This window comes from Erpetoichthys calabaricus, chromosome 11 (assembly GCF_900747795.2).
Source record: "Erpetoichthys calabaricus chromosome 11, fErpCal1.3, whole genome shotgun sequence".
Lineage (NCBI taxonomy): Eukaryota > Metazoa > Chordata > Cladistia > Polypteriformes > Polypteridae > Erpetoichthys > Erpetoichthys calabaricus.
The window spans coordinates 29492-55000 of record NC_041404.2 but is presented as its reverse complement, the minus strand read 5'-3'; the positions used below and the strand labels follow the sequence as shown (position 1 = coordinate 55000).

General features: G+C 36.9%; 1 protein-coding gene across 1 annotated transcript in view; it reads left to right on the top strand.

Annotated features, from left to right (window-relative positions):
- Positions 1-25073, top strand: part of LOC114660131 (proton-coupled amino acid transporter 1-like) — an 82447-nt gene extending 57374 nt beyond the window's left edge. Inside the window, exons 10-11 of the mRNA XM_028812625.2 lie at positions 5180-5349; positions 19082-25073. Of these exons, the coding sequence (XP_028668458.1) occupies positions 5180-5349; positions 19082-19356 (445 nt within the window). The 3' untranslated portion in view covers positions 19357-25073. The remainder of the gene's footprint in view (positions 1-5179; positions 5350-19081) is intronic.
- The last annotated feature ends 436 nt before the right edge of the window (positions 25074-25509 follow it).

Genomic DNA, 25509 nt, shown 5'->3' with positions numbered 1-25509 from the left:
CAGCCAAAGTGATCTTTGGGTTCTTCTTTACCTCTCTCACCAAGGCTCTTCTCCCCCGGTAGCTCAGCTTGGCCGGACGGCCAGCTCTAGGAAGGGTTCTGGTCATCCCAAATGTCTTCCATTTAAGGATTATGGAGGCCACTGTGCTCTTGGGAACCTTAAGTGCAGCAGAAATTTTTTTGTAACCTTGGCCAGATCTGTGCCTTGCCACAATTCTGTCTCTAAGCTCTTCAGGCAGTTCCTTTGACCTCATGATTCTCATTTGCTCTGACATGCATTGTGAGCTGTAAGGTCTTATATAGACAGGTGTGTGGCTTTCCTAATCAAGTCCAATCAGTATAATCAAACACAGCTGGACTCAAATGAAGGTGATCTCAAGGATGATCAGAAGAAATAGAAAGCACCTGAGTTAAATATATGAGTGTCACAGCAAAGGGTCTGAATACTTAGGACCATGTGATATTTCAGTTTTTCTTTTTTAATAAATCTGCAACAATCTCAAAAATTCTTTTTTTTGTCTGTCAATATGGGGTGCTGTGTGTACATTAATGAGGGAAAAAATTTATTTAAATGATTTTAGCAAATGGCTGCAATATGACAAAGAGTGAAAAATTGAAGGGGGTCTGAATACTTTCCGTACCCACTGATATATATATTGTGGTGGATTGCCGACTTCGTACTCCGGCCCTCACCCCCAGGCCGCCAGGAGGATCTCTCCGGACAGCATAAACGTGCCCCAAGTTCCAGCAGGGCCTCATGGACTTTGTAGTTTCTACACACAGCCCTGCTGGATGCCTTGGGGGCCACCAGGCGTCGCTGTAGGAGGGCTCGTGGGCTCTTATGTGCCCTATAACCCGGGAGTACTTCATGGTCATGTGACAGGAAGAAACGACGCGCTCCCGGGCTGATGAAAAGGACTGTTTACCCTGACCCGGAAGGAATAAGGAACTCTGGACTGTTGGACAGGAACACCTCCGCGTCAGGGTGTATAAAAGGACTCTGGGAAGCCCAGTACTTTGAGCTGAGCTGGGAGGTAGGAGGGCGAAGTATCTGGACGAGGAGGATTGGTTTGTGAGAGAGAATTGTGGTATTTATATGAGCGTGGAGTGGAGGGTGCTTTGTGCACGGTACAAGAAGAAAAAAATAAAAGAGTCTTGTGCTTTTACCCTGTGTTTGGAGTGGTACCTGAGGGTCCGAGAGGTGGACAAGGGGCATATCTGCTGCAATATATATATGTATGTATGTATGTGTATATACTGTATATAAACCCTATATGCAGTATATATTATATAAAGAAGTTCGTTTATCTGTGATTTTAAAACAGAAATAAATTCTCTGTTAATTTTAGAGAGCATAAGTTACCATTCACTGCATAATTATATACTGGGCATCAAGCGTGTAATTTAGTATTGGGATTCTTGAAGAGCAAATCATTTTTACCTTCATTATTGTCATCAAACTTAAGTTAAACTGGGTTAATTTTTTAAGATACCCTAGGTAATTAATAATTAACAGAGATTTATATCACTCTTGTTACATATTTTTTTCTCAGTCTCCCAGTACTCCCCTGCCTAACCTTTTGAGGCATTTTATGAAGAACAGACTCACTGTAATTTTTCAGTCTTTTGTAATCCACTTCACTTTACCGGGAGAGGGCAAAGCCTGTCCAGGAAACACTGAACACAAGGCTCAGGTCATACACCTATATTCACTTACACCAATATATTTGTAATTCACCAGTCATTGTAGTTAGCCATTTCTGGAATATGGGAGGAAAACAACAGTACCTTGTGGTATAGTGGGTCCATGGCTCAGAGTGGCAGTTTGAGTCAATAAATAATGAGCGTGCTTGTGCTGGAGAGTGGGAGCAGGTGCAAGCGATCTGCTAGGAAGACTCCTTGATGGCATGTGCGGGCAGTCTAATTACCGCACCGGGCTGATGATAAGGCAATCATCCAACCGCACCTGAAACTGCTGTCCCAGCCTATAAAGGGGAGTGCAAGGAAGAGAAAAGAGACTGAAAAAGAGAGCGGAGGTTAAAGGACAGTGAGAAAGACAGGAGCGGGAGTAAGCCGGCACTTATTCAGAGAAACAGGTGGGTGGGGATGGTGCCCCAGGAGACCGCATGATGCCAGCGCTCAGGAGGGTGCATGAGAATCACTCCTGCTGAGCAGCCAGGAGCAGGAGTGATCGCTACGCTCTTGTGAGTCCTCTCACTGGGTGGAGCCTGGATTGGTAGCAGTGGGCGTGGTAGCAGGGTCCGCTGGCTCCGCGTGGAACGCCGTGGATCAGATGGCAGGTACACAGGCTAGGTTTAATGGATGTCTGCGCCTGTTGGTGGATGTCTGTCTGTGCTGCAAGGCCCAGGAAGGATAAGCCAGAGAGGTACCAGTTTTAAGAAAGAAGCACCTGGATGAGAATTTAAAGAAGACTCCTGCCAATATTTTAATCTCGGTTTTTATTGGATTATATATTGATTTTAACCTCCACCAGCACTTTGATTTTACGGAGTATTTATTTACTGAATTTACTTTTGCACTGCACTTTGGACACTACAGTGGAACCTCAGTTCATGACCATAATTCGTTCCAAAACTCTGGTCGTAAACCGATTTGGTCGTGACCCGAAATAATTTCCCCCATAGGATTGTATGTAAATACAATTAATCCATTCCAGACCATACGAACTGTATGTAAATTATATATATTTTTTTAAGTTTTTAAGCACAAATATAGTTAATTAAACCATAGAATGCACAGCGTAATAGTAAACTAAATGAAAAAACATTGAATAACACTGAGAAAACCTTGAACAACAGAGGAAACTAACACTGCAATAGTTTGCGCTATAGCGCTACCAACCGCTGGCTAAAAACACTTTTTTTTAATGAGTTTTAAGCACAGGGAAAAAATGAACATTTGAAAAAATCCGTAATTTAACAAACCACCAAGAAAAGTAATATTGCAACAATGCACGCTACGAACCAATCGCTGTAAACAGAAGTGAAAACAAAATCAAGCACAGTGCATTCTTTAACTGCCTTTCTACCTTATGCATCCAGCTCTCTCTCTCGCGCTGCCTGTGTGTGTGCGTCTGTCTCTCTCTCACTCTGCCTGTGTGTGTGTCTCTCTCTCTCTCTCGTGTCTCTCTCTCTCTCTCTCGCGCTGGCTGTGTGTGTGCGTCTGTCTCTCTCTCTCGCACTGCCTCTGTGCGTGTGTGTGTGTGCGTGTGTGTGTGTGTGTCTCTCTCTCTCGCTCTCTCTCCCTTGCTTGCTGCACAGGAAATGCACAGGGAGAGACTGAACATGTACAAACCGAAAGGGAAACTGGCTTGTTCGTATACCGAGTGTGTGGTCGTGAACCGAGGCAAAAGTTTGGCAAACTTTTTGGTCGCAAACCGATTTGTACGTGTACCGAGGCTCCACAGTATTTGGATTTGTTGTTGTGTTGTTGTTTTTTTTTTTTTTTAATATAAAAACCCTTTTAACCATCCCCTTGCTGGGTGTGTTTTGTCCTCCTCGGCTCAGCTCATCTCTGTTACATTATCGATGGTATCAAGTTCAAGAGGCTCCCATTATGGAAGAAGGAGCAAGGAGCCGACCCACACTGTCATATGACAGGGCTGGGAGGGGGGTGGGAATACTCCACACAGTGAGAACATGAAGACTCTTCACAAACATTGGGAAAGCTGTAATTCAAATCCACTTTTCATTAGTAAAGATGCAATCTTTCATCATCTTAAAAGAATTAAAAAAAAAAAAAAAAAACTTTGAGTGCAGGACATTCTCTGTGATAGAGGATCCTTTTTAATTATAGAACAATTATCTTCTATTTTGGCATGATAAAAAAAATACAGCTTGTTACAGAAATGTAACAATGGTCATACTGAGTCTCAGATTTATATTTTTTCAAAAACAAGGCAGATCCTCTACTCCCTGTCTCTCATGCATATTGATGCAAACCTTCTGGAGTTATCTGTGTTGTGTGCTAACTGGAAGTCATCTTGTCTTTTTGTGGCACATGACTATTCCTTCTTCTTACAGGAGTGTGTAACAGTAACAGAAAGCAATCTAGAGAGGAAATGCTTGCTTCTCTAACTTTTGTATAGAAGCTGAAGCAGGACTGACTACCTGCTGCTCTCCATTCTCATCCTTTTCTTTCTGTTTCCACTAATTTTAAAATTAAATAATTTTTGGTTTCCATTTCAAGCGATTCTGACGAAGAACACTTCAACATAAAAGCCTGGCATACTACATTAACAATATAAGAACAAAATTGTTTATTGCTGATATAGTTGGAATGAGAATTATTGCCTATAATTATGAAATGTCAAGTAAAATGAAGTCTAGTTACAAGTGACAGTAGATTTGACCATGACATTGACAGAATGAACTGGTTCAATGGCACTAACTTTATGGAAATTGTTCCAGACCATGGTACTTAACTGGGGACTCTGTTCTTTAGTAAATCTTTTAATTTACTGCTGTTTACTCTCCCACCTTAATCTGTGGCCACAAGCTCTGAGAAGTGACCAAAAAATGAATTTGTGAGTACATGTCATGGAAAAGAGGTTCCTATGCATAACTACTGGACTAACCCTTCCTGACAGGGTGAGGAAATCGTCAATAGGACATTGGAGTAGAACCTTTGGGGTAGACATTATAGAGTCGCAGGAGGAATTTTATGTCACACCTGGCATGTGAATGTCCTGGAATTGTTTGAGAACCTGGTAAAAGTTGCTTGATGCTTTGCCACCGCAACTTTCACTGGGGAATGCATATGGACAGTGAAATTATATATTCTCACATTTGGATTTTATTAATTTTTTAGTAGCGAGATGTTTTTTTGCAGAAACTACTAAGCTTGGAGGCGGAGTGGTGGCTCTGAGGCTAAGGACCTGTGCTGGTATCCAGAAGGTTGCCGGTTCGAATCCCCATCACTGCCAAATAAGATCCTACTCTGCTGGGCCCTTGAGCAAGACCCTTAACCTGTAATTGCTCCAGGGGCGCTGTACAATGGCTGACCCTGTGCTCTGACCCCAAGGGGTATGCGAAAACTAATAAATTCCTAATACAAGAAATTGTATAAGGCGAAATAAAGAACAAAAAAAAAAGCTTTTAAAACTGTTATTTGTCCTTTAAAAGCTAGGTAATTTTCTTTTTTATATTTGTTTATTTCAGGCTTTATCAGGCAGTGAAGCTTCTCTACTCATTCGGGATTTTCATTACCTATGCTGTACAGTTTTATGTTCCTGCTGAAATACTGGTCCCTCTGGCAGTTTCCCGTGTATCGGAAAGATGGATGCTGGCTGTTGACCTGCTATGCCGTACTGGTTTAGTAATCCTGACTTGTAAGTAAAAAACAAAAAAATAATTCTGATGTTTGTATTTTGGTAATTATATAATATTTGGATTGAAAGGAAATACAAATAGATAATTAGCATGTGCAATTCAGTTGCAAAATACTGCTAACATTCTCCTGATTATTAGCCAATATACTGTATATTCAAATGTGGTTGCTGATGGAAGATTAGGGAAGCTGTGTAGGAAACCTTTACACTAATAAGTAGAAAAAACATATTCAAGAAATTCCATTTTTAAGACCTAGGTAATTAAAGATTGCAAATACTTCACCTTTATATAAAGATCTCTGATGGGCCAAACACCAAATAGTTTACATCAGTTAAATACAGTATAAGTTAAGGAGGGATGTCTCATTAGATTATCTTTCAATGGAGTTGCAGAGAACAACAATGGCTACATTTTTTTTTAACGGGTGATGCACTCCTGGTATGTTAGCCTTGCTTTGTGCTACCATCAATTTACTAACAAAGAAGGTACATTTCCGTTAACTTCTACTTCTTCTATTGTCTGAGAGTACAAATATTCATAACGCAGTAGTCTGGTAATGCCATGCCAATTTTTTTTACAATTGATTTTGTTTCTCTGTTCTTTTCTTTGTATAAGGCTGCTATAACCTTGAATGCTACAGATCTGTAAATCTATGTTAATCGAGACTTTGTCAAGCAATAATGATTGTTTGACAGATTTCATGCTTAACTCTTTTTGTATTGTGCAGATAGTTCTAGATGTATATTTGGTTTTATTCATATCTAAAATTCCAGGGCAAATGCTGCTGTCAATTGTGACATTTCTACAAATAAGGTGAAATAAATGTGGCAGATGACTTCTTATTCTAGTGATAAAGGTTAATATCTGCATTGCATCTATTTAAGATGGACGTTTTCAAGTGTCACAGGAAGATCTAATATGTTTTTGTCAGTTACATGATTCCAAAAGACTGCCGTTTTACTAATGCGATACAGTACTTGATTAGATTCTCAGTGCAATCTTTGAAAGGGTTACTATTGTTAGCTATGTAAATAAGGGATGCTTTTTAAAACCTGAAATGGTGGAATTTGAAGACTTTCTTGAAAAAACTTTTATACAAAATGGTATTGACAATTTTAGTAGCATTGGTTTAGAATTTTAGTTTGACTATAGCATTATTGGATAGTTCAGAGTTAATAATAGGGAACACTCATGATTTTAAAAAGTATTAATTTTTAAATATGGTGCTTAATAAAATCAAAATGTGAAATTATCAGTAATATAATTTAGTCAAAGTTCCATAGATTAAAAGCCAAATGGTCACAATGTGAAACAAAGGTATTTGATGTGCCTCTTAATTTGGAGCTCTTGTGTTGAAGAATCCGCCAACTCAGAAGTGAAATGACTGGTTAGGATTAGGCTCTTTTAAGTAACTAATTATGACTCCTCTCAGTTTCATGCACAATTTTCAGATCTTCTCCATGTCTTAAGTAGAGGTAAAACAAATCCTGCTGAAATCATAAAATCCTGTACTAAATATTCTTTTGGTTAACACTAGAATTCCTGAAGCCTACGAAAAAACTTGTAATCCTGGCCCACCTTAAATCCGTTCGCACCTCTACCATCAGCGTCTTTTGTTTTGTAAATGCGTTGATCAGCACAAGCAGACTGCTTTCCCATCCCCTGCCTTGACGGAGCTCAGGCCGCAGGTAAAAAGTTCTCCCAGCTCAAGCCATGGCTCCTTACTTGCGTGTGAGGCGTGGTGCCTGGAGTTGTATAAAGTAAATAATACAGTATATCTTTATTTGGAATACATGCATTTCATGTGTGTTCCATGTCTACAAAGATCTGGGTAAGTGTAGGATGAAAGGAAATGCAATAAATGCTGAACACATACCTAAAGCAGAAACGTTTTCTATGTTATATTAATATTGACGAGAAGTGTATAATGTGTGAAGACTTTAGTCCAAATGTCAAATAAACGTGATTTTATTCAAGAATATAACCAGAAAAAAAAAGCAATCAATTTACATGTGGCTGTCAATGAGTTAAAAATTCAAGCTCAAATGTCAATCAGCAGTGAATTTACATGTATTCTTCAATGATGCAGAGGTAAGAACTGCTGCCTTATAACCCCAAGGTCCCAGGTTCGAGACTGGTTGCTCCATGTTTTGAGTAGTGAGCTACTACTATTATTTCTACAATATGATAAAAACATACATTTGATTTGAGTCTGTAACAACCGGTGTAAATTTTGGCTACTTGTAAAAGTTACAGATTTATTCTCTCAGTAACGTTCACGTGGTACAACGAACTTGCCTCTCCCTCTTTGAATTGATGGCATTTATCTCCATTCTTTTTACAAGAGTAGCGCTGTGGCTGATGTCTGCTCAGAACTGTTTGTTGTACCGACAATCAAATGTACAATGTCCCGTGGCCACTATCAGACTGGACAAAAGCAGGACCGTAGCAACAGACAGCTTCTTCACAGCGCTTTCACTGGCTAATACACCACAACGCAACTCTGCTTGGCACCATAAGTAACAGCTGGTGTAAAGTTTGGGCACATACATTGTCACCACAGCACTGTTGGATCTAAACAGTAGCATGGCGAATTGCTCCCGTACTGAAGTGACATTAGCTGCAGGTGGAAGTACCATTTTACTTCTGACTGCTATGTTTTCCAAATAAACAAATGAGGCCCCTAAGTCTCAGATAATTTTAAGGGTTTAGGAAAGTGCACAAACCAACATTTTGCAGCTAAACTCTGAGAGTGTATATTTTTCAATATTTTCAGTCTAAAGTGGTTGTGTGTTTTTTGTAATTTAAATAAAATAAAATGGTTAATAAATAAAATGGTTATGTTCAAGGTTTGTAAATCTTTCTGTTATGTATGTTGCCAGCTAAAATATTTTTGAGTCTTTTTGTGTTACATCATTGAATTGTACCTTAAATCTTAAAAATGAAATCTACCAACTTTGCCTAAGTGGACACTGCAATATTTCTCAGACTACTGCAAGATGGCTGGGACTCCAGTTTTCAGCTGCGGACTTAACTGTATATGCCATTTGAGTATTTCAAGAATTGGTTCAGTTTACTTATTTTGTAGCATCTGTAGAATTTATTTATAGTTTTAACTGAGTTTTTATGTTGATCAAAGTCAAAATGTTGGTCAGACATGTAAAAGTTACTTATAGAATGTGATTGATTTTAGGGTTTGGGGGAAGGTCATTCCTAATGATGTATAAATTGGTAACAAGTCTTTAAATAATTTTCAAGCACTGCAGATTTTACACCTTCAAGATTTTCATGTTCTCTGTACTGAAGGTCTGTTTATCCCTGTTGATGCTACGTGCAGCTAATCAATATACAGTACATCACTCTTTGCACGTGGGAATGACGCACACTTCTTGTGTGTAATAAAAGAGCCAAGCAAATCTATTCTAAAGAAGACTTCAAATTGGTCTAAGGAACTGATCAATCATGGGCAATGAGAGTTTTTTTTATCTATTTATTTATAAAGAGACCATTTATTTTAGGAAGCAAATTGTACAGTAAATAAGGTGTGTTTTTTTTCCTTTCAGAACATTACATGAACTGAAAAAGATATATTTCATGTACAAAAAATTATTTTGTTCTTCATCTGCAGGGTAGCTTGATTTTGTTTTCTTTTGTAAGCTTTTGTATTCCTTAATGTTTATTACTGGCTCAGTGTAAAAAAAAAAATTACGTTAAAATAATGGTATTATGTTTTCCTTTAAATACAGCATGAAAACTCGCTTATCTTTTTTTAACAGACATCTGGAAATCAGAACAAAACCATCATGGTTTATTAGATTTAGCTGTGTACTCCATGTAAACATTCATAATCTACAAATGCTTTAGTAATTTTAACAAGTTCTGAGTAAAAAAAAAAAAAAACATTTAATGGATTATTGATATATTCGTCATTGAAATACAGTAAATATTTCTTGATGAGTTAATATGATGATGTTTTTACACTTTATTGCTTAATGGATATTAGGATAATATTAACATTTTCCTGCGTTTGTTTAATAAGGCTTTACAACCTTAATAAAAAAAATATGAAAATCCATTTATTTCTGTTAGTATGGAAGCACATTTCTAAGCCAAATACCAGTCTCATGTTTTGACCCTTTAAGTATTGAAACCTCTATGGCTGACTGACAAGATACTTAAGAGCTTTAAAGAGGCACTTCTTGCAAAGAATATAGATTTTTTTTTTCCACAATATTCACCATTTCCTTTGATTACAAGATTCCTGACACAACTGACCTGAGTACAGAGTGCTGCATTTAAAGGTTTACCCAGCAAGCATTTACGTTCCTGCAAGAATTAATCCATGACTGTATATTTGATTTGACAGCTCTTAGCTCACAGCAGGAGGTTCCTGCCCGCAATATTCCACTCTTCTGTGCTTGTCACTGATAAGATGATGTGCTTGTTGCATCAAAAATGAAACTGTGAAACTTCAAAATACCTAAAAAATAAACTTTACATTTTTTATTATTAGTAGTAAATATGAAGTATAAAATTAATATATGAAGTATATCTGTAAGATTAGTAGTTTGATCATAGTGCACCTGCTTGTTCATTATTGTTTTTGTACAAACAGCTTAATTCTTCTGCATACAATATACTGGTCACCTTGGACTTTATTAAAAACATGCTAATGCCATTTTTTATGCAAAGGCAACATATCTTACTAGTACAAAACAAAACAATAGTTTATTTTTGTATAGCCCAAAATCACACAAGAAGTGTTGCAATGGGCTTTAATAGGCCCTGCCTCTTTACAGTCCCCCAGCCTTGAATCTCAAAGAAGACAAGGAAAAACTCCCAAAAAAACCCTTGTAAGGATAAAAATGGAAAAAACCTTGGGAAAGGCAGTTCAAAGAGAGATCCCTTTCCAATTAGGTTCAGCATTCAGTGGGTGTCAAAAAAGGTATATAGTGTATTGCAGTCCTTAAAAAGCTATATGAATGAAGCAATCCTGTCATTGTCACACCTGCCCTACCTGAGATTTTAAAACTCTTGAGGTCAGCTAAAAAGTCGTTCTTAGTGTCTTTACTAAACTGCTTTCAAATTGGGCATTCACTTCAGGAAACTGTCATAGCATTTTGTCAGGTAGAGGCTTCCCGTTTGATTTTTTTTTTTATTAATGAACAAATACATATATGTGTATACTCGGCTTGTACAAGCAAAAGTCAAATATTGTACAACAGAATTTTTGTAAGCATCAAAGAAATGTATTAGCTGTAATACCAGAAGATGCAGTCACGTGAACTCTAGAACCTGCATAATCTGTGATGTGAAATTTCAAATTCAAGAATCATACTGATTTAGAAGCTGTCACATTTAGTTAAAGGCACTTACACCAGAATCTTTGTGTCTTAAGTTTTATTCAGCTCCACACAATCCCTATTTAGCTCACACCTTTGTTTTCTATTAAAGAATTTAATTTTATGCATTTTAATATCGTTTTCTTTATTGTGGCTCCAGAGAGAGATGATGTGTTCCGTGTCAGTCAGATATGCGACTGTGCCCCTGACTCTTCTGGAGTTGTACTTATCCTGAACGCAGAGGTCTTCAATGCATTCCCTGTAAAACCCTTATTACTCCTATGGTGTCAGTCCACTAACCACCGGAAATTGGAGCCATCTCGGCTGATTCACTGAATAGTGGTGACTAACTGATAACTAGGCAGCTCATTTTGTCCTGAACTTGGTATCCAGAACATATGGACATGGTTTAGAAAATGATGTATAAAGCTGATTACAGCGTGTGTCAAAAATCAGGAAACGGGTTCAATCAGTTCCTACCTTTGTTTTTGAATATTCTATGTGTTAAACGCACTAGCATAACAATTAAATAAGAGTTCTTTATTTGGATTCATATTAGAGAGAGTTTTTCTCCCAATAACTCCTCTCCAGATAACTGCAATATGTCATTCCTCGATGAGAAGTGAAATAATCTAGTATGATTACATGGTCAAAAGGCTTTACCCATTTTAGTAATGCCTGTAATTTTCTAGAAGACTGCTAAATACTCTAAAATTATGTTAGGTATGTATAGTATTCTCTCTGTAACTATCCACCTGCCCTAATTTGAGCTGCTCACAACCCAGCCATGAGACTAAGTACAGTATGTATGAGCCTAACTGGGATGTTTAACTTCACAAAGGTCCAGATTTGAATTGAAACCATTTTTCATCAAAATGCCTGATTCCAGAGTATGTATTTTTATTCCTTAGTAAAGAGTGTGGCTCCTTCTGTGACAGACAACCAATATTCTACATCTGCAAAACTATTTTCCATCATTAAGGTCTAGTACTGTAGGACTGAATCAGTCCTCACATTCTTGTAATTCAACAGCCATGTGATTTGTGGACATGAGCCTGCAGGGTGTACTAGAATAGTTGTTTGAGCCATAGCAGACCCTGTTACATTATTTATTTGCTACCACCAATATTTGTTTCAGGTACTATTCTGTTAATTTTTTGTCTGAACCTTATTGGTAGTTAAATTGCCATTGTCTTAACCCTCTGTTTAGATAAGCATTCTGCGGATAACTTTTAACAGATACTTTGCATTGTGCTTCTGTTAAATTGTCTGTTAATGATTCCTGGGCAATGATCTGAGGCGGAGGTTCTATTTTAGGTAAATATAAAAGTGAATTGTTTACTTGAGAACAGTTAGCCTAAGTAGAAGTAAACATATGAAAAGACTTGTTTTGTTCTTCTCTTTTAAAGTAAATCTTTATTATAACATGCTGTATAACTCTGCAACACTAATCATAAAATATTGGTGCCTGTGCGATGCTGGCATGTGTGGAAATTTGCTTCATATTGTTTGTAGAACACAATCTAGAGATCAGTTTTGTAAGACTTCATAGCAAAAGCCTCAGTGGTTTAGGAAAAAGAATTCTAAAGGGGTGGAAAGCTTTATACATAACAGTTGTAATGTCAATGGGAAGCAGCCAGTTCCACTCTGCAAAATTAATTCATGGATTCAAAATTTATATTTGTAACATTTTTTATAAATATACCAACCACTCGTTATTCCTTATATATCTCCTTCCTTTTTAAGTCTGTTTTAAGAAACATTTTTGGACCACTACTATTGCAAAGTTTACAAAACATTTTATGTTTATTAAAAAAAATTAATCTTTGCTGTTGCATGTATTTAGCGGATTGATTATTCATTTGTTTTGTCCTGCCTTTATCAAAATAAGTGTTCATGTAAGAGCAGAGATTTGGTCTAATGAGCAAATGAAACCCACTTCTGCAAAACACATAAATACAGTAATCCCTCGCTGTATCGCGCTTCGCCTTTCGCAGCTTCACTCCATCGCGGATTTTATATGTAAGCATATTTAAATATATATCGCGGATTTTTCGCTGCTTCGTGGGTTTCTGCGGACAATGGGTCTTTTAATTTCTGGTACATGCTTCCTCAGTTGGTTTGCCCAGTTGATTTCATACAAGGGACGCTATTGGCAGATGGCTGAGAAGCTACCCAGCTTACATTTCTCTTTCTCTTGCGCTGACTTTCTCTGATCCTGACGTAGGGGGATTGAGCAGGGGGGCTGTTCGCACACCTAGACGATACGGACGCTAGTCTAAAAATGCTGAAAGATTATCTTCACGTTGCTATCTTTTGTGCAGCTGCTTCCTGAAACAACATGCTGCACGGTGCTTCGCATACTTAAAAGCTCGAAGGGCACGTATTGATTTTTGCTTGCTTGTTTTTCTCTGTCTCTCTCTCTCTTTCTGTGCTCCTGACGGAGGGGGTGTGAGCTGCCGCCTTCAACAGCTTTGTGCCGCGGTGCTTCGCATACTTAAAAGCCAAACAGCCCTATTGATTTTCCTCTGCCTTTATGACAGTCTCTGCTCCTGACTCCTTTGAAGAGGAAGATATGTTTGCATTCTTTTAATTGTGAGACGGAACTGTCATCTCTGTCTTGTCATGGAGCACAGTTTAAACTTTTGAAAAAGAGACAAATGTTTGTTTGCAGTGTTTGAATACTGTTCCTGTCTCTCTACAACCTCCTGTGTTTCTGCGCAAATCTGTGACCCAAGCATGACAATATAAAAAATAACCATATAAACATATGGTTTCTACTTCGCGGATTTTCTTATTTCGCGGGTGGCTCTGGAACGCAACCCCCGCGATGGAGGAGGGATTACTGTACACGCACATATGTTACAAAGACAGGAGTGCCTGTTTTGGGTGGGTTGTTGGGTGTTGATTGCTGCAGAACAAATGCTGGCCATTTTCCGGTTCTTGCTTCCCTGAATTCCTTCACCCACTTCTTAAGCCCACTGTTTTTTTTTTGTCTTCATATACCTAAATGTTAGTATGTGGTTGTTCCAAAATGTCACCATTTTTGTAGAATTTTTTTTTTTGCTGCTTTTGGCATGGATTCATTTGAACAATAATATATTTTAAATATTTTGATTTTAGTTTTTTTTTTCAGTTATCCATAAATATTTGTACTCAATCATTAATAAAAACAGGTAGCTATTTACTATTTTTAAATATTTATTTTTTTAAATATATATATATATATTTTTTTGAAAATATCTCACTGAAATTGCTAGCTTTTTTATTAGTAAATGTTATATATAAAAATAGCATAATTATACAAAGATCAGTCTAATCACATACAGACAAGAGTGAGAGAAAGAGCATAAACGAATTTGTAACCACCAAGAATATTATCGCAATTACAGTTCATCTCTCCTTTCCTGTTTTCCATATGTTACCTCCTGCACTTACAGTAATCAGAACATGAAGTACTATACATCCCTGATATATGACAAATTACACTTAACAATTCATAATATTTTTACTTCAATAGGTACACATTTTGTTATATGTTTGTCTTTTGTCAAAATCCTGTAAACACAATTTTCTTTGAACAGGGCAATGTATTTTAGTATGTGCTCATACTAATTGCTGTAGTTTTGGCCTGAGATAGAAAAGCTTGTTGCTGTTACAAAATGATGGACAGTAATACATTCATTATTAATTGTGTAGTATTGATAATTCATGGCAAACCACACCACAGTTCATTTTATAGAGCACATAATAATATAGTACAAGACAATGGAAGATTACAGAATTGATTTAAACATCATTCATATTTAAGAAGTATTGCAGGGATGTGAGGATTAAACTTGGGCCTGTAGAATACCTATGATGTCTGCAGCTGCAGTAAAGAAGAACTCTAAGCCAAAAGGCTTGCTGAGCTGCTATCTATGAAGGGTTCTCTAACACAACAGTAGCGCTTGCCCCTGTTGTTATAGTTACCAGTACAAACTACCAGACACCAGAGATCATTGAAGTAACAAAGTACAAAGTGTCTGATATAACATAAATGCAGAGATAGAAAACTGAAAATAAGTGCAAAAATTTGGATTTTCAAATACAAATTGAGATCAACAGAGTTTTGTAGACAAACCTGGGAGCAACAAAACCAGTGTGGGAGAACCTAAGCGTAATAACACTGACAATTTTTAGCACACAACTTTCCCTCCTAACTTGTATTTCTCCTTGGTTGCCATGAAAGACTGCCTACCAACTTGAGTGTCACTTTGTACACCTCCCATTTTCTGTTTCTGTCTAAATCTTAGTAAATGAATGATAAGCATTTCTTGAATGCAAATCTTCATGTGGAGAGTAACCATTATCATTATTTCAGACACAGACTTTTTCATAATGTAGTTCTTGCACTTTTAAAGACCTTTCTGATTATAAAGGGAGACGATTGGGAACAGATAACAATGAAGTTAGATCTGTTCATAATTCTAGCAGAAACCAAGTCTTTTCCTCCTTATGTCTTTTTTTTTCCTCCATCACTCTGTATGATTGCAAAGGTAAAGGAGGTGCTAGTGCTTTTCCATGTTTTCAACAGAAACTCGCTAGCTATTAGCATCCACTTAAAGAAATGTCCCTAATATCCCTGTCTGTTTTGGTCGTGTACTGTGCTCTAACACTTCACTGACTATCTTTTTATTTTATTTTTTAAAATTTTTTTTCAACTATAAGACTTCTGCAACACAAGTATTTGCCTTGGCTGATCCATATTTTTGGGTTTTCTGCATCATTGTCTTGCTGCATACAGAAGAATCAGTGTTCCTTCTGTTAGGACAAGATGTTCAGATCTTAATGGCAACTAGGGCTGGGCAATATTTTCATTCTGACATTTTAAGAAAAATTCATATGTAAAAAAAAATTGTGATTTTTTTTTCAGCACTATACTGTAGATTTTCCACAACTTCTTAATGGCAAATTTCAACCATATTACTTTTTGAGCATATGTTAATAATAGTATAATAGTATATCACTTAATGAAATAAAAATATATGTGATTTTATAATGTCCTATCTTAATCGGGAGATGTTACTTCACTGTGTATTGGAATTAAGTGAAAGTAAAGTTTCAGGGAGTCGAAATGGCTCCATATCCAACAAAATATCACCATTCTCCACAGAATTTCAACTGCCCCCCTTACAGATTCTTCCCTGGTGCTAGCCATTTAAAGTACATCTCTATACCACAGAGAAATAAAGATTGAAGAATCTGTTAAGAACACTGAATGCAAAATATGGGTTGCCAGACCACAAATACAACCCTTGCTGTGCTGGTAAATGTTACAAAATAAATACCTGCACACATCTTACAGAATGTTACAGACATGAAAAAGCATATGCATGCAACTACATTATTTGGAACCTTTACAAATGAGGTATACAGTGCATCCGGAAAGTATTCACAGCGCATCACTTTTTCCACATTTTGTTATGTTACAGCCTTATTCCAAAATGGATTAAATTCATTTTTTTCCTCAGAATTCTACACACAACACCCCATAATGACAATGTGAAAAAAGTTTACTTGATTTTTGCAAATTTATTAAAAATAAAAAAATTGAGAAAGCACATGTACATAAGTATTCACAGCCTTTGCCATGAAGCTCAAAATTGAGCTCAGGTGCATCCTGTTTCCCCTGAGCATCCTTGAGATGTTTCTGCAGCTTAATTGGAGTCCACCTGTGGTAAATTCAGTTGACTGGACATGATTTGGAAAGGCACACACCTGTCTATATAAGGTCCCACAGTTGACAGTTCATGTCAGAGCACAAACCAAGCATGAAGTCAAAGGAATTGTCTGTAGACCTCCAAGACAGGATTGTCTCAAGGCACAAATCTGGGGAAGGTTACAGAAAAATTTCTGCTGCTTTGAAGGTCCCAATGAGCACAGTGGCCTCCATCATCCGTAAGTGGAAGAAGTTTGAAACCACCAGGACTCTTCCTAGAGCTGGCCGGCCATCTAAACTGAGTGATCGAGGGAGAAGGTCCTTAGTCAGGGACGTGACTAAGAACCCAATGGTCACTCTGTCAGAGGTCCTCTGTGGAGAGAGGAGAACCTTCCAGAAGGATAACCATCTCTGCAGCAATCCACCAATCAGGCCTGTATGGTAGATTGGCCAGACGGAAGCCACGCCTTAGTAAAAGGCACATGGCAGCCCGCCTGGAGTTTGCCAAAAGGCACCTGAAGGACTCTCAGACCATGAGAAAGAAAATTCTCTGGTCTGATGAGACAAAGATTGAACTCTTTGGTGTGAATGCCAGGCGTCACGTTTGGAGGAAACCAGGCACCGCTCATCACCAGGCCAATGACATCCCTACAGTGAAGCATGGTGGTTGCAGCATCATGCTGTGGGGATGTTTTTCAGCGGCAGAGACTGGGAGACTAGTCAGGATAAAGGGAAAGATGACTGCAGCAATGTACAGAGACATCCTAGATGAAAACCTGCTCCAGAGTGCTCTTGACCTCAGACTGGGGCGACGGTTCATCTTTCAGCAGGACAATGACCCTAAACACACACCCAAGATATCAAAGGAGTGGCTTCAGGACAACTCTGTGAATGTCCTTGAAGTGGCCCAGCCAGAGTCCAGACTTGAATCTGATTGAACATCTCTGGAGAGATCTTAAAATGGCTGTGCACCGACGCTTCCCATCCAACCTGATGGAGCTTGAGAGGTGCTGCAAAAAGGAATGGGCGAAACTGGCCAAGGATAGGTGTGCCAAGCTTGTGGCATCATATTCAACAAGACTTGAGGCTGTAATTGCTGCCAAAGGTGCATTGACAAAGTATTGAGCAAAGGCTGTGAATACTTATGTACATGTGATTTCTCAGTTTTTTTTTTTTTTTTTAATAAATTTGCAAAAACCTCAAGTAAACTTTTTTCACATTGTCATTATGGGGTGTTGTGTGTAGAATTCTGAGGAAAAAAATAAATTTAATCCATTTTGGAATAAGGCTGTAACAACAAAATGTGGAAAAAGTGATGCGCCGTGAATATTTTCTGGATGCACTGTATATGCAGTGTAATCTGTGTCTAGCACAGTAATGAATCAAGAGCTTTGTTTTGAACTGCAGATAATGGAGCATTGATGCTGGTTTAGTGTCAGGTTAATACTGAGTAAATGTTTGTTTACTTTGCGCATAATGGCTTAAATTCCTCAGTGTACTTTTTGCTTGCAGTTTATACTTTTTACAGTTAGGCAAATCATTTAATTTACCTGTTAAGAATTAAAAGCATCAGGAGTAGTGGAATGCTGTGCTCAGGTTTTCTGCCATTTGCACACAATACAGCTGAAAAGACCTCATAAAGCAGAACAATTTGCTGATGCAGAGGTTTCCGCATGCACATAGCTAAGCATCCGCACAAGCATCTTTTGACGCAAGTAAATTTCTGCCTGCCCACACAGTCTGCTGGTGTTTCACTAACTTGTACTGGGGAACTGTTTGCCATCAATAGCCGCTATTGGAGGTGAAAAAGAGGAAAATAGTTTATATATATGTGTGTGTGATGTTGCGATGTCCATACCTCGTGTCTTCTCATTAAACTTGTATCTCGCGAATATGGCATTGCAAACGGCAGCGGGTCAGTTCACGTGCTTACGTGGGAGGCGTGATGACGCAATATATTTTGATATACAGTAATCCCTCCTCCATCGCGGGGGTTGCGTTCCAGAGCCACCCGCGAAATAAGAGAATCCGCGAAGTATATATTTTAAAGGTGCACATAACATTTCTCTGTTTTAAGATAAATGAGTTTGCAGATTTGCCAGTGTTTTGCAATGTGAGATTTTTAAATTTGAAATCTCTGTATAGTGTGATCGGTTTGAAACTAAACTCAACTAAAATTGAACTGTCTGAACAAATTACCTTAAAAAAAAAACCAAGTAAGACACATTACAAAAAAATTGTTCCACTGGTGGCCGAATTATTTGATGTGGATACACAGACAGAAGCTATTGCAGTAGGTGCTGTGCACACTATATGCAAATACACCTAAAACTGGTTGGGGAGAAAAGCATGTTATATGAGCTGTTTCTTTCAGTCAAAGCTTTTCATGAAACTGTTAAATTTGGAAACAAAATACTTTCTTTGCTAAAGTTTAATATTATTGTGAGAATATATAGCAGGTTTTGGACTCTAGAAAATTTGTGTATACTGTATGTATGAGGGGGATTGTCTAAGGATTGTTGTTTGGTTATTGAATCTGTGGTACATTCTCATTTTCCATAAATTGTACCCAAGATAAAGTGGATTCAGAAAATGGATTGATATTATTTAAAATCATTTTGGGGATTTATTTTATTAGAGTGCTTAACAAGTTCCTTAATTCATTCTTAAAATTTCTTCCCTTTTTAGGTCTGCTTGCTATCCTTATTCCAGAGCTGGATTTGGTGATTTCTCTTGTTGGATCCATAAGTAGCAGTGCACTGGCTCTCATATTACCACCAATATTAGAGATATTTGCCTTCTACAGTGATGGCCTTCCTTGGTGGGCCATAGCCAAGAATATTATAATCAGTATTATTGGGTTTGTGGGATTTGTCACAGGGACATATGTTTCAATCCAGGAAATTGTGCTTAGGAATTCCATAAAGAATACATTAAACTTTACAGCCTCTGGAATTCTTTAGTTGTACACATTCTACACACCTAGAAAACATTTTCTGATGTCTAAATAAATCCATTTTTTGGTTTAAGTAAAATTATTAGACTATCATATAAAAATGAAATTATTTTGAGTATTTAAAATATTTTTGGATTTATCCTTTTGATATTATATTTGCATAAATAATGTATATGCAAATGACTGTATAAAAAATGTGTATCAAAGCCAGAGAAGCCATTTGCCAAAAAAGTATATATTTTTCCACCTTGCCATAGCCATTAATGAGATATTTATTAATTAAATTGATTGTGGATCATTCCATCTATTCATATTCTGAACTCACTTAATTATAAAGTTGAAGGGCACTTTTAGCAACATTTAGGCGTAAGGCAGAACTAATCCTGGAATATGTGCATTTCCATCATGGGTAGACACACACCAACTTGCTGAAAATAAAATGGTACAAAGTTACAAATTACGGATTCTACTATAGGTTTCCAGTTTTTCTCTCACAATGTATGTAACCACTGGTAGAATGTAAAAACTCTAATCAGAAAATAACTAGGCTGGGATTCAAACCTAGGCTGCAGCAACTGAGAGGCAACAGTGACATTACATCACTGTGTCAAAGATAATGAGTCTGCCCTGGTTTTATCTACCAGTTATGATATCAATATTAATTTTTGCACTTTATTTCTTCAAAGAAATTGTGACCAAATTTCTGCGCTCAGTAATGATTTATATTCGCACAAGCTTATTAAAAGAGGCCAGTATGTTTTAACACGCAAGGTACTTCATGATGATGAGGTGAACATTTTTATTTAATTAAAAAAAAAGAAGTATTTCTCCTTTGTCGTAGGCAGTTTTATTCCTCTTTACACCAGTGGCTCAAGAGATGGCACTGAACATGCATGCATTGCCCACAATAATATTTACATGCAGCATGTGCAAAAATTGGTAAAAGATTTTTATTAATCCTAGAGCAGTGCCATCTCTGTGGAGAGACTATTTTTGAACCTGCTAGTTACAATAAATATTTTATGCATATTCCATGTATGTATAAAATATTGTGTGTTTCAAATGGGCATATGCAATGAATTTTTGTCTGTATTGAAAATGTTAAAATTAATTATAGTTTCAAATATATTAATTTTGAAGGCCAGTATGCCATAAATGATGTAGTAGACTAATGAAATGTCTACAGAAATAATAATGAAACTGTGTATATATTAGGGCTTAATACAGTGGGAATTCACTCCATTATATATCAGTATTGCATGAGTAATGGATGGATGGATATTCACAATTCATACCATATACTGTATATGATACTGTTCCTTTCATTTTCAGTCTATATATTTCAAAACTGAATTCATTTATGTATTGTGTGAATTTGTGTATGTATGTGTATATACAGTGTGTGTATATATACATAAATACAATCACTGTATAAAAAATGTGTATATTATACAGTGTGTGTATGTGTATATATGTATACATTTATAGATAGGTATCCATCCTCATTTTTTGAACAGAAATGTAACTATTATTTTTTAACTGGTGTAATTTCAGTTTCTTTAGTTTTCTCCCCCTGCCTTTTAATTTTTATATTTTTTATGGCAGTATGTGTAAGCTCCTGTACTGAGACAGTTGTGGTAGCAGTCATTCAGATATATCTGAGAAATTTGCTTGCACTGCCTTCTGTTGTGGTTCATCCCCAAAGATGACTGTTTTTAACACAGAATAACTGTGCTGTTATTCCTACATCCTTTATAAAGCCCCAGCCACATTTGTGATTTTTTTTCTAAATATATACAAACGTCGAAATAGCATTGATTGTTATAGAAGTTTATACAGAATGTTGCTGAATCATGTATTTACCATCCCTAGCTGCATGCTTTTGGCTTTTAACTCCATGCTCTTGCTTAACATACAGTATGTATATTTTGATCATATAACTTGAAAGAATTACGTCAGCTGTTTAAGCAACACAAGAAATTTCTTCTTGTGTCACCAATTCCCATATTTTAGTGTGTAGTCATTGAATTGTGCAAAGACTTGCATGGTGTGCTAAATCAGTTCCTTGTGCACTGACCTCAAGATTCGGTTTAACCAAATTTCTCATCATGTAGGAAGTACAGTTGCACCTTGTTAGACACATGCTGTTAGCTGTGACTGTACTGCCTGTTAGTGTACTGTGCACATTGTGCGCTTAATAGGACTGACAATATTCTACCCAAATGCAGCTGTACCAGACACATTCTGCTGAGCTGAAAGTCTTGCACTTTATTTGTGTCCTATGCAGTGTTTCGCATGTTAACCATTACTACATGTACCTTCTCCACTAATGTTGCCCAAAAAAAAAAAAAAAATTATATTGCTATTTTGTTGTCACTTATATTCATGATGAAAATGAAGATAAAAAAACACAGTTTGGTACATGTTTTAAACAAGTAAGATGTAATGAAATTGTGAAAAAACAGTAATCACTGTTGAAAGTTGTAAAGGAACAAAGTAGACAACAAAAAAGCATATGTACTTTTTTTCAGATGTACCCAGTGTAATAAAATTACCTCTTTTAAAATTTTTATTAAATGGTAGTCAGGTCATATTTTCTTATTTGTGTTTTGTTGATCCAATGTATGGCATGACATCCTTCACCAATTATGCTGTCTCATATACCTGACACAATGCGGTTTCTTTGCCTTCCAATGTTAAGGAAAACAATGCTAAAATAACATTAACTGAATTTTAAAGGATCTAGTTTAATCATTTTACTACTGAGTACATCTTTAATCACTATCTGTAATAATTTACAAATATTGAAAGTCTGCTGTATAATCTTGTTTGCAGTACTTTGAGTCATTTTTTTTATTTGTTCACATTTAATGTGATTTATTTATTTCATATTTGCTTAGTACCACTATCATGTCTGTTGTAACTAATAACCGTGCTTGTGCATTTGGGAATAAATTATGTTCTTTTTTTTTTGCTATTGCTATTTAAAAAGGGATTTTCAAGGTGGAAAAACTGCTCTGAAAAAGTAGTTTGTTTTATCAGGTATTCTGTTTTTAATTGTTCAAGAATAATGTTTATCTCAAATCAGATGTCATCAAGATGTTTTTGCTCTGGTATTGGTTCAGTTAATATGAATCATGTTATTTTATTGTTACATTGTGTATTTTTTTGTTATCATAGCACAAGGACTTTTACATGGTGAAAATATTTTATTAGGGGGCTTTTATATTGCACTGTAAACATTGCAGATTTATGATATTGCATAACAAAGTGTGTAACATGGAATGGTACTCTTGTGTGTTTTCTAATTGTTTTGTTGTCAAATTTTTTTCCCCAACACCCCCATGTATTTGAGCATGCTTGGGGGATGTTTTGAGGACTGCGGGGACTCATTATTTACTTGAAACTGAAGTTTTCAATTAATAGAGCTGCCGTGAATATATCATTTCAGTTTCTGTAGACCTCAGAATTATGCACCATTATTAAAACCCTGACACGGAATACTTGGACATTAGCAAATGAACAACTAATTGGCTCAGATGATTAAATTCAATTTGGAACAGCAATACTGTTTAAAGGTTCCACATCAATAAGAAGAAAAACTAGCCAAGGGCAGAAAAAGATGTGAGAGCACATAGGGCACCATTAATAATATATTCTTTTGTAACATTTTATATTTGTGGAGTCTATACATATTCAATTTTGTACAATACTTAGCATTAATACAGTATAATTATGGGATAACATATTGGCACAATGGTTAGCAAAATTTTCATGCTTTCCCTTTTTCTGTAAAAGTTATCATCACACAGAAATTACACAAACTTGAAGGTTGGGCTGCTTTTAGGTTCTAAATATTCTTATTATCAGTAGTAGAGGAAAGTGGGTTGGTAGTAAAGTGAGTGTGTCCTGCTGTGAACTTGCTTCTAGTAATGCTGTGGTAGGTTCCAGGCCCTTGCCACCCTGAATTTGTAGGGGTGATGTTAAGCTAGTAAAATGAATGGGTGGGTAGATGTGATGGAGCATATACTTATTTTGGAACTTATTTAAGTGAACAGCTAAGTGTATAATTTAGTAAATGTATACTGTACTTGGCAATTCTGATACATAAGGTTCATAGTAAATACATGTTTATAGTGCAGGTTATTTTGTGGAGTAATTGCTCTGCAAGTCCACTGAAATTTGGGAGACCTAATCTAAAATTTTACTAACAATGTGTGACAGTAGACTCTCCCAGAGTGCACATCAAGCAGCTGCTTTTCTGTAGCAGTTAGTTCTAGAAAACCATGCAGCATTTTGATGTCAAAGTAACGAGAGGGGATTCCCACACCTCTTTTGTCTGATAATGGCATATTTTACATGAAGTACACAAACAGTATTCACACACACACACATCCATCTTTCTTCCCTCTCTCTCTCTCTCTCTCTGTGTGTATATGTATGTGTGTATATATTATATATATATAACACCCGGTTTATTTATAGTTTAAAGTGCTCAATCACTAGCACCAACATACCAATACACAGTCCTTTCTTGCCGCCAGTCCTGCCACCTCCACTCCTCCTCAGACTTTGTCTTCTTCCACCCGACTCTGGCCATTCAATGGAGTGAGGTGGCTCCTCTTATTCAGGTCCCGGAAGTGTTCCAGGTGGCTCATCAGTATTACCTGGAATCACTCCCAGGTGTTCTGGAGAGCCTCTATAGGGCTCTGCTGCTTCCACTGACGGCCCCCGCAGAACCCAACAGGGCTGCACCAAGCTCCATCTCCCGACATGCCCTGCGGGAATCCGTGGTGCCACAACCGCCTAGGAGGGCTGCCCTCTACTGTCCCAGGGTAGGTATTGCCTCACCAATGTCATCTCCCCTGGTTCTTCCACTCTGTTGGCATCCCAGCCAGGTAGTGGCAGTGACCGCCCATCGATATATACATATATATATAAATAAAATGTAACCTGCATATTTAAATGAGGTTTAAAGACCCCTGTATTCTTTGGGTGTTTGGTTTTATTCTTCATAGTCTTTTCAAGTTATGATCAACAGTTTAAGGAAACATTTTATATTTATTCAAGTACTGAGCTAATAGTTGTTCTGCCTGCTGAGTTAAAATAGCATATAAGGTCAGAGAAGAATATGCCATCATGTAAAAATTTACATTTTATACTGTCTCACAATTTTCAAAAATGCCTTATTAGAAATATTATGATCTTACATTTGCTAAATAATATTTTTTTCATGTTTCCACTCATCTGTATTGGGAGAAAATGCCTTAAATGTACTGTAATATTTAATAAAATCATGAATAAATAATGTTTCATATGATTTGGTGTCAATATAGAAAATGCATTATTTGTATTTGTATGTACTGTATGAAAAATGGGAATGAATAAATAAGGCAAGTTTACATTTATCACAGTCCTTGGTTGGCATCATGTACATGTAGTCATTCATTACTACTAATTCTAATTTTCAATGTGTATAGCACTTTATTATTTTGATGTCATAGTTGCTTTTGATGTAATTATTTATTCCTGTAATGTACCTTTTTATATGTAAATATTGCTATGTGTTTTATCGTTTAAGCAGCCAGAAGGTTTATACCCTTAAAGATATGTATAAAATCTGTTCTTAAAGTTGAATGTATTTTTGTTTATGTTGATTAAAAAAGAAAATCTGTCATCATTTCTCTTAACCTTTTCTCTTTGTGTACTCACTAGTTCAAGTCAAGTTTGATGTGCCTGGGATATTCAGTTGCATTTAATTTACTGTAAAATCAATAGAAAGTTATCTTGCAATGTGCAGCATGCTTTTGTTTTCTCTAGAAGTGAGTTTAACATTTCATGTGTGTGTGCAAGTGAGTGTTCCTGTCTTGCGCCCAGTGCTGCTGGGATAGACTCAGGACTCCTGTGATGTTTTGGATTGCATTTGACATATCTCAGAATTAAAAGCATTTCATTCATCTATTTTCTAAACCCTGTTTTCTAGGGCAGGGCCACAGGGAAGCTGGAGCCTATTCCAATAAGCACAGGGCACAAGCCAAGAGCAATCCCACACACACAGGACAATTTAATAATGTCAGTTTAACTAACCTGCATGTCTTTGGACTGTGGGAGGAAACTGGAGCACCCAGAGGACTCTCCGGCGAACATGGGGAAAACATGC